The sequence below is a fragment of the Solanum tuberosum genome, unplaced genomic scaffold (assembly GCF_000226075.1).
Source record: "Solanum tuberosum cultivar DM 1-3 516 R44 unplaced genomic scaffold, SolTub_3.0 scf00149, whole genome shotgun sequence".
In the NCBI taxonomy this organism is placed as follows: Eukaryota; Viridiplantae; Streptophyta; class Magnoliopsida; order Solanales; family Solanaceae; genus Solanum; species Solanum tuberosum.
This window is the reverse complement of record NW_006239072.1, coordinates 970,428-980,921: the sequence shown is the minus strand read 5'-3', so window position 1 is coordinate 980,921 and position 10,494 is coordinate 970,428. Positions and strand designations below refer to the sequence as shown.

The 10,494-nt window shown below is 31.8% G+C and overlaps 3 protein-coding genes and 1 long non-coding RNA gene across 4 annotated transcripts; 3 read left to right on the top strand and 1 right to left on the bottom strand.

The window, feature by feature from the left end:
* Positions 1–891: 891 nt before the first annotated feature.
* Positions 892–2,609, top strand: LOC107061546 (uncharacterized). Its single transcript, XM_015310953.1, has one exon. The coding sequence runs from the start codon at positions 892–894 to the stop codon at positions 2,290–2,292; it is 1,401 nt and encodes a 466-aa protein (XP_015166439.1). The 3' UTR covers positions 2,293–2,609.
* Positions 2,366–3,976, top strand: LOC107061545 (ATP-dependent DNA helicase pif1-like). The gene has a single exon (XM_015310952.1). It carries the CDS (start codon positions 2,366–2,368, stop codon positions 3,782–3,784), a length of 1,419 nt encoding a protein of 472 aa, XP_015166438.1. The 3' UTR covers positions 3,785–3,976.
* Positions 3,977–5,003: 1,027 nt separating this feature from the next.
* On the top strand, positions 5,004–5,720 carry LOC102580523 (uncharacterized). Its single transcript, XM_015310951.1, has 2 exons — positions 5,004–5,397; positions 5,530–5,720. The coding sequence occupies exons 1-2, from the start codon at positions 5,232–5,234 to the stop codon at positions 5,718–5,720; spliced, it is 357 nt and encodes a 118-aa protein (XP_015166437.1). The 5' UTR covers positions 5,004–5,231.
* Positions 5,721–8,897: 3,177 nt separating this feature from the next.
* Positions 8,898–10,380, bottom strand: LOC102593151 (uncharacterized). The gene is made up of 2 exons (XR_367648.1): positions 10,286–10,380; positions 8,898–9,221 (listed from the first exon to the last, which is right to left on the bottom strand). It is a non-coding gene; the product is annotated as an uncharacterized lncRNA (long non-coding RNA).
* Between the last annotated feature and the right edge of the window lie 114 nt (positions 10,381–10,494).

The window sequence follows — 10,494 nt, the reverse complement described above, 5'->3', positions numbered from 1 at the left end:
TTTTCTCCCAAATTTACCCATTAACTTCTCCTCTGATTTCTACAGCGATCTTGCTCAACAAATCGATTCTTCGCCAACGAAAGGTAAGATTTTTGGATTTTAAGTTGTTTTAAATACGGCATCTCTCTTTCGTTCTTCCTGCATCTCTCTTTCGTTCTACCCATTGTTCTTCCAGCATCTCTTTTTCTTTCACCTCTGATTTTTCTTCTCAGAAAATGTCACAAAATAGTTATTCGTCTCAAAGAAAATGTTCTTGTGGTTTGGTGGTCAAAACACTGATTTCGAGTACTACATCTAATTCGGGAAGAAGGTTTTTCGATGTCCTCGTCCGGATGTAAGTATATGAACTGATTTATTCCTATTATTGATCTGATTTGGTATTTCTTCGTATGATCTTATTTCGTATTTATTCGTATGTACTGATATCGAGTATTTTTATGGCAGTTTTCTTCATGTGGATATTGGGAATTACCATGAAGAAATCTTAAATTCATGGCAGTTTTCTGTGAACATGAAGAATTACCAAGTGTAAATAATATATGCTCTATTGATGGAGTTCTTCATATGGAGGCTCAAGTCTTTAATAAAGGAAAACGAAAAAGAGATATGGTTTCTTGTCGTGAATATTACTGTTACAAAATTCAGATAAGACAAGATGATGAAAATGGAGTATTGCATTGTGGTAGATTATTTCAACAATTTATAGTTGATGTTTTTCATAAAAGTTGAAACACAAAGATTTGGATTTTTGTCTCACTTTAATCAAGACTTATTCCGAGTAGATTATATTTACAAGGAATTATTGACTTTTTTGCGAGTTGGTGAAACAGAGGCTTCCAAAATTGGCAAAAAACATTCCTCCCGGTTACTTTCATAGGTGGACCAAGAGATATGCGGCGTCGATATATGGATGCTATCGCCTTAGTACAACACTTTGGAAAACCTGATCTTTTTGTGACTATGATGTGCAATCCATCTTGGCCAGAAATTAAACAACATATGTTATTGATTGATGAAACTCAAAATAGACCTGATTTAGTGTCACGTGTATTCAGAGCGAAACTAGAAGAATTAAAAGTACATATTTTAAAGAGACACATATTTGGAAAAGTTGCTGCTTTTATGTATACTATAGAATTTCAAAAACGGGGTCTTCCACATGCTCATTTTCTTATAATTCTTACTAATGAATATAAATTGTTAACACCTGAATCATATGATAAATTTGTTTGTGCTGAATTACCTGATTCTAATGAACAATATCTTTATTCACGTGTCCTTCAACATATGATGCATGGTCCTTGTGGTGATATAAATCCTACAAATTCATGTATGGGAAAAAAGGGCTTCTGTAAATTTCAATATCCAAAAGACTTTGTTGAACATACATCAAAGGGAAAAAATTCATATCCACTTTATAAGAGACGTAATACTGGAACAACTGTATACATAAGAAAACATCATATGGACAACTCGTGGGTTGTCCCATACAACCCATACTTGCTTTGTAAATTTGATTGTCATTTAAATGTTGAAGTTTGTTCAGATATTAAAGTTGTGAAATATATTTACAAATATATTTGCAAAGGACATGATAAAATTGCATATTCTCTACATGACAATGCAGAAATAGACGAAATAAAAGAATATCGATCTGCAAGATGGGTTTCGCCACCCGAAGCAGCCTGGCGTTTATTTGCTTTTCCTATTAGTGAAATGACTCCAGCTGTGTATCATCTTCAATTACATTTAGAAGGACAACAATTTGTTTCTTTTAAAAGAACCGAAAGCGTGAATAAAATCTTAAATAATCCAATGATAAAAAAAACTATGTTAACTGAATTTTTCTCTATGAATAGAACAAATGACCATGCTGTAAATATGAAATTATTATACAAGGAATTCCCGCAACACTTTGTATGGTCTTCAAGAGATAAAATGTGGACACGTCGAAAAAAACGTGATGTAATTGGACGTGTTGTGACATGCCACGTAACTGAAGGGGAAAGTTATTACCTCAGGCTATTGTTAATGAATGTAAGGGGACCAAAATCATATAAAGATCTTCTCACTGTTGATGGAGTAACTTGTAGCACATTTCGTGAATCTGCAGAAAAAAGAGGATTGTTATATTGCAACAATAGTTTAATTGAATGTATGTTAGAGGCTGTCAGTTATCAAATGCCATACAGTTTAAGACGTTTGTTTGCTACATTATTAGTATATTGCAATCCTTCTAACCCAAAAGAATTATGGGAAATGTTTGAGGATTCACTTTCAGAGGACCTCTAAAGTTTCTCCAATACTGAACCAAAAAATAGTTCGATATAAGGTTTTAAACCATATCAATGATGTCTTACATTCTATGGGGCATGACATAAATGAGTATAACCTTGTCTTACAGATTATTAGACCTTCTGAAACTACAAAGGACACAAAAGATATCCATTTTGAGAGAAACATAATTGTTAGTGAAGAGGACTTGTTGTTACCAAAAAAATTAAATGCTGAACAACTTATATCGTACAACACAATTATTGATAGAATATCTTCTAAGAAGGCAGGAGCTTTTTTCGTTGATGGTCCCGGAGGAATAGGTAAAACTTACTTATATCAAGTTGACATAGATGATAATTTTTGTTGTAATGTTAGTAAACAAAGTCCACTTGCTTGTTTAATTAAAGATGCAAAATTAATTGTATGGGATGAAGCATCTATGGCAAAAAAAAACATGATTGAAGCTCTTGATGTACTTTTGAGAGATATAATGGATGTCAAGACACTTTTTGGTGGTAAAGTCATTGTATTTGGAGGTGACTTTAGACAGACTCTTCCAGTAGTGCGAAACGGGAAAAAAGAAGATTTTATTCATCAAAGCTTATTATACTCCAACATTTGGAATGATCTTGAGAAATTACATCTATCTGAAAATATGCGTGCAAGAACAGATCCATCTTTTTGTGAATATCTACTTAGAATTGGAAATGGAAAAGAAACACCTCAGTGTGAAAACAAAATTGAGATTCCTAATTCTCTTATTATTCCTTTTACAACTGAAGAACAATCCTTAGATACCTTATTTAACGTAACATATCCTGATTTATGTACATTTTCTTCTGATTCATCTGCAATATCTTCTCGTGTTATTTTAACAACAAAAAATGATTTTGTAAATGAAATAAATGATATGCTAATCAGAAAATTTCCAGAAAGAGCTACAACATATGTCGCAACAGATGAAACTGTTGAACCAAATGATCAAAGCCAATTTGAAGACTTTTTACATACTTTACACCCTCCTGGCTTACCTCCTTATAAGTTAACTTTAAAAGAGAACTGCCCAGTTATGTTGTTACGAAATTTGAATCCTTCCGAAGGTTTATGTAATGGAACACGATTAACATGTTGCGACCTTAAAACGCATGTCATAAGTGCTAAAATTGAAAGTGGTGACTTCAAAAATACACATGTATTTATTCCAAGAATTCCATTACTGACATCACAAGATGAGAAAATTCATGTACAATTTAAAAGGACACAATTTCCTGTGCGATTGTGTTTTGCTATGACTATAAATAAAGCTCAAGGTCAAACGTTAGATTTTGTTGGAATTTACCTACGAGAACCTGTTTTTTCACATGGTCAATTATATGTGGCTTTATCAAGAGCAAAAAGTTCAGAATGTGTCAAAATACTAATTCGTCCCCCTACTGGAGACAGTAATGATGATCATTCAACATATAATATAGTGTATGATGAAATTATTCAGAGAGCCTTCTCATAGGTAAGGTAACAATTGACTTTGATATAGTTAATTTCATCAAACTTTCCATTGTAATTTTTTGTTGCTATCAAAAAATTATGATTCACTAAAGCATGCTAGCCTGCAGTTCTTGAATAGTTACTTCTCGAGAATTTTGTTATGCAAATTCATATCCTATTTCTTGTTATGAAATGCCATTAATTGACTTGGCCATCTGAATTGGTCAAATTTAACATGTTCTGGTCTAAGCCTCATTCACTAGCACCACCACCTGATTCACCATCCAGAATTGAAGAATCGTAAGCTGGAGAACCTTTGTCAACTTCAACGTGTCTCTAAAACTTGTTTCTCTGATTCATTTTAATTTAAAAGTTATGTTGTCTGTTTGTTCTTGCTTCTTTTCCTTTTTCCTCCTATTTTCCTTTTGCCAAACTAATTCACTTGATGTAGTGGTTTGTCCATCTGATTTCACTGGTTATTTCACCAACAGAACAAATTCCAGAAATGACTTCTAACTACTCAAGACAAAGGATGAACCTGAAGCTTTTCTGAAAACTCTTAATCTACACAATGGTGTAAGGCAGATCGAAGGGAATACTCTTTGTTATTGTTCTGTATTTTTATTTCAACACTAAGAGGAATAGTCAATCTCTTCTACACTGCGGAGGCCGATAGTTCAAGAAACTTGGATCCTCAACAGGCCTTCCAATAAGTATTATTTTCCATTTCCTGTATTTCCCAGTTGCAAAAGTCTCCTGCAGCTGCACTGTTTCTATAGGTCTACGTTCCTGTAACACATATTCATAAATCAATAATCCTTCACGATACACTTAAACAATCACAACTTTCCCATCAATCATGTAGTGTTTGTTTCAACTTATATATTCCCTCTGCACATTTACTCACCAACAGGCTTTAAACATGCTTCAGCGTCTTCTTTCCTTTATATGTAATTATGTATACTACTTTGTGCATCTAATAATTAGACTGCAAGGTTAATTGGTACTGATACATCGGTGTCGGACTACATTTGTGGTGAGAGAGGATTTTATTCGCGAGAGCATCACCTTTGAAAACTCTGCTCCTGAGATACTCTATATTTTGCCCTTTTTTGCTCTTTGCAAACACTGCACGTACATTCATCTTGCTTCCTTTCTTTTTAGTCTTCTGCAACAGAAATGATGATAGCCAGTGGTAATCAAAATTACTGATCATCGTTCTTTTCTTTATTACACAATGCTTGTTATTAAGAATGATGTATTGGATAGTTCAATTCTGTAAGGCTGATTAACGAACGAAGAGTAGTGCATTTACAGGGAAATTAGGTGTAAACATCCTCAAGCAATGGATCCTTTTGTTGAGAATAAGACTTATATGACCATCTTGTTCTACAATAAAATAATTTGCACAGGATTTAAAAAGTTTATCGGAAATTCTAATTCAAACAACTACCTGAAGAAACTTTTGGATGGAAAATGTTGCAGGTTCTGCTGGATCAAGTTCAAAGGGAGATAAATCTATTATACTTGCAGTAGCTTTGCCACTATTGTTTGCGTTGATTCTTCTAGGTTTAGGTGTTGGCCTGATTCTTTATAAACAGAGAAGGAGAGAGGATCCAGTGGTTACGACAAGGGGTAAGTGAACATAACAAGTTTTTATCTGTTGAAAAGCCGGAAGTAATTAATGGTTATTAGTTCTGTATTCCATTAGTATCTCTTTTCAAGCTCATCGTTTGAACAAAGTCTGCTTGGTTGTTCAAATTGCAGGGAGATTTAGTGGTCACAACAACAAGAATGATAACAACAATCAAAGTCACCATGAAGATTTTGAGCTACCACTTCTTGATTTGCTTACATTAGTCAATGCTACTGACAACTTCTCAATTGCGAACAACATTGGAGAGAGGTACCTTTGTTTTGTCTACTCTACAGTCATACTGCACTGCCAAGGCAATTGAAGAAAGAGGCTACATTTTCCGTTTGAGAAATCTAACCGCTCCTCCACACATTCTGAGTCAATAAATTCTCTTTGAATGCATTCACAGGATTCAGTATAGCTTGTACTTTTCCTTCGCTTTTCAGTATCTCAGCTGTTTACTTATTTATATGAGGTCCTGCATAGTAGTATATAGTAATAGCTTTTATAAGTGTTTTACATTGGTTTGAAAATGTCACTTTTACGCTAACCTCTTTGATAAAACTCAGGTCTCAAAAGAAAAATCGACCAAGTACATGTACTGATGCCTTATTTTGAGATCATTATTTGTTATACGCAAATTTTTCAAGTTCATTCATTTTGAAACTCGCTGTTTGAAGTTTTATATAACTGAAGTTCAACCACATATAATTGCAGAACTTCCAATTTTCCTTCTGATTTTGATTTAAAGTACAAAACAGGATTTGGGAATCATTTCTCATATAAAGCTATAGTTGGAGCTCTACCTCAACTTCAAAATAGTCCTCTTATTTACCCCTCTACACTTTACGGTGAACAAATCTCTGCCACCTCTTTTACTTCCCCTCGCAAACCTAACCAACACAGGTAGCTACCTTTCCGTTTCGGTGTAGTTTTTGTTTGAAGTTTTTTGTACAATTCTCTTAACCATCCTCCTTTGTTATCTCCTATAATACTTCTCGTGTAACACTTCCAAATTCTGCTAATTCTGAATTGGTATAGGGTTATAGTTGAAAAAAAGGATTTGGATATAACACGTTATTAGGATTTTGGTGTAGTTTTGTTAAAGTGTTTTTACAATCCTCTTAACCATCCTCTTTTATTATCTCGTGTAATACCTCCAAATCCTACTAATTCTGAATTGGACATAAAGTTCAAAATTACCATCCTTAATTAATGTATTTGGATAGTATAGGGTTATGTCCTTGTGACAAAGCACGGAATATACCTGCTACTTTCTTGTTATGCTTTATTTCTGTTAAATTATAATTAAGATTGAGATATAGCTGATTGCCTCAACCTATCCATTGATAATGCGTATCTTGTTGAAAATCCAGGTATACTGCCAACATATCAATAGAGAAATTGATCGTTAAAAAAGAACAATTTTGACTCAAGGATATGTCGCTGAGACATTTGGAACTCATTTTCAACTTCCTCCTCTGGAACCAATAGGTGCTTTAAAAAATGCAAAACTACTTGCTATTTATACGGCTGATAATTTTAGAAGCAACTGAGCTCATTCTCTGAAAAGATTTACGCATTGATTCAAATGCTTGATTCTGTCTTCACTAAATTTCCTTTGCACTGATGTTTGTTTCTCCTAATAGTTCTCCTGAAGATCATTGTCAGCCATCATCTGCCCCTCATCTGATCCGACTGTCATACATATTTGCGCCACAGATGCTCGTGTTGGGCCCGGGCAACGCCCGGCCTGCCTTTACTAGTATTATATATGTGTTAAATCAAAATAAAGTTTGAATTGACAGGTGCTACTTTATGTTATTTTATATTATTAAAGGGTCCACTATTTTGATTGCAAACATCTAAAGCTTGCATTGAGAAAAATGATTATTTTTGCCTGCTTTATAACATAGTATAATAACTAGATATAGGACCCCGTGCCAGCACGGGGCCCAATATATATATATAATATTTAATTTTTTATTTAATTTTTTTTAATTTATGTCATATTATGGAATTTGAGAAGTTATTGAAAATTTTATATGATTTTTAAAATATTTTAAATTGTTAGCTATTGTGATTTGTAGTACTTTTTTTAAACATAATTTTGAAAATAATATTTATTACTCTCTTTGTTCTAATTTATGTGGCACATGTAGAATTTCAAATATTAACCCTTTTTTATATGTCTCTTTAATATATTAAGTTGTTAATTATTGTATTTTATACTACATTTTGAACCTACTTTTTTAATAATATATGTTATTTGCCATGTCCCAATTTATGTGGCATTAATTGATAGATTTGTTGGAGCTGAGAGATTTATTTTGTTAATTATTGTAATTTATAGTTTCTTTTTCGTCAATTTCAAACAATATATGTTGTTAATTGATAGATTTTTTGGAGTCGACTATTTTTTTTATTAATTATTGTAATTTATTGTTTCTTTTTCGTCAATTTCAAACAATATATGTTGTTAATTGATAGAATAATTTTAATGTAATTTTTTTAAAAAAATATGTGTGACTGTCCATGTCCCAATTTATGTGGCACATGTAAAGTTTTGACAATTAACCAAAATTTTAATACATTTAAAAAAATATTTTTAAGTCGTTAAATTTTAAGTAATAAGTAATTTAAATTGTTGTATTATTTATTACAATTTATAATACTCTTAAAGTAGTTAAAATATTGTACTATTTATTATGATTTATAACACTTTTTTAAAAAATTTATGTCATATTATGGAATTTGAGAAGTTATTGAAATTTTTATATGATTTTAAAAATATTTTAAATTGTTAGCTATTGTGATTTGTAGTACTTTTTTTTAACATAATTTTGAAAGTAATATTTATTACTCTATTTGTTCTAATTTATGTGGCACATGCAAAATTTCAAATATTAACCATTTTTTATATGTCTCTTTAATATATTAAGTTGTTAATTATTGTATTTTATAGTACATTTTGAACCTAATTTTTTAATAATATATGTTATTTGCCATGTCCCAATTTATGTGGCATTAATTGATAGATTTGTTGGAGTCGAGAGATTTATTTTGTTAATTATTGTAATTTATAGTTTCTTTTTCGTCAATTTCAAACAATATATGTTTATCATATAATCCATTTTATGTGGTACCAATAGAATTTAGAGAGTCAATAAATATTATATGTTACCTTTTTTATCTTAATTTATATGGCATTGATAGAATTTAAAGTGTCAAATAATTGTTAATTATTGTAATATATAATATGGAGTATTTAAGTCATTTAGAGTATAGTAATTAATATATAATATGTAGGATTTAAGTGGAAGGTAGTGGGGCCCACATATAAATATATTGGATATTAGTAGTGATTCTTATTGGAACACTTGTTACCTTGTGGTGAAAACTTAATCCCTCTTATTATATAGTAAGTAGATGGATAATGGCCCGTGCCAAGCACGGGCCCAACATGTTTGGAAGGTATTTCATGTTTTTAGCACTTGAATTAAAATTTATAAAGCTCTACAGAGCATATAATCATATAGATACAGAGTCAAATACATAATCGGTTATTTCGCAATACTTTAGTCAAGCCAAGAAATCTTAATACATCTCATCTCCTTGAACACTATATTTAACACAAGGAGCTCTCCCAAAATCTGCTGCCATTGTCATCTTCCTCACCCTCTTCAGTTCCTTTATGAACTTGCATCCCCTAGTAAAGCAGGTCCTTGGAGAACTTGACATCACTCAACTCTATGCAAATTAATCTCACTTTTGCTTGAGTAGTGGATTAATCTAAAAACACCATTAGGTGAAGAAAATATATCTAAAAACACCATTAAAAGGAGAATGAATCAGAGATGATGTAACTTAACTAAAACATTTCAACAAAGTAATCACACTCTCTTGGCATGAATTGAACGACAAATAACTCGCACCAATAGCCCCGTATATAGGCAATAACACAGATGAATGGATATAAAAAACTGATTGCTACATAGAACGACAAAAAAAAGGATTTCAAGAACTTAAAGGTTATGACCAATGCTCCAAAATATTGGCTTATAATTATAATGAGATTGATATTGGTTTTTCGGAATATACTGAATATTCAAGATCTCATAACAAGAAAATAAAACTGATAAGCACTTAGCAGCTAGTCAAACAAAAGAACTGCCACCCTGACTTCTTCCCTAGAAATACCAAAATGTACGCAAGTAATGTATCGGTAAATCAGTTGAAACCTATAAGTCAGACCTTTTTTAGAAAGGATTGTAGTTATACAAAATGTTGCTATGTCTAATAATTAAGAAATAATATTCTAAAAGCATATATATGGTACAACAATATACATGCACGCTATTGTGAAGAGGAAAGAGCGATTAATTTTGAAGGTACTTGAACAACACTAAAATAAGCTTGAGAAGCAGTGAGTATCTTCGAGTTTGGTGAATCATAACCCGCATAGAATACCAGAAATAAGAGATTGTATTCCGAAAAGAGAAAAAGTTAATTGGTACACAGCAATACGCTAAATAATGAAATCATAAGGTACAAACATACAACTGTCCAATAAGGACATAAACATAACTATAACATAAAAACTCCCATAGTAGCTATGTGAGGACTCAACAAAATTATCTGAATAGAAACTGTGTTATTCAACCTGCTATATCTTAATCTTTGCTCTTTATTTTCTCATATGAAAGCAAGTAGAGAAAAAAGAAATGTTTTTTTTTGTTTTCCATCGATATTTAAGTACTCACTTCATAAATGACTACACTTTGTAGATTAATACCAATGCAGCCATTATTTACGTCCATGGAGTTTTGTATAGTTTAGCGTAAATATGAATAAAGATAGAAAAGAGAAGCTCGTTGAGGCGCGTACCATTTATATCACTGGATTACAAATGTGATCAAATTATCTCAAATCATCAACTTCTTCAAACATGGATACTTGCGACAAATATAGAAGCTTAATCTGCAAGGTCATACAAAGAGTGTTGATAAGTTAATTCTGGACTTGGCTGTTATACAAGCAAATTGTTGATAGAGTTACTTTGTTATTTTTTATTTCATCAAAGATGTGCCAATTTA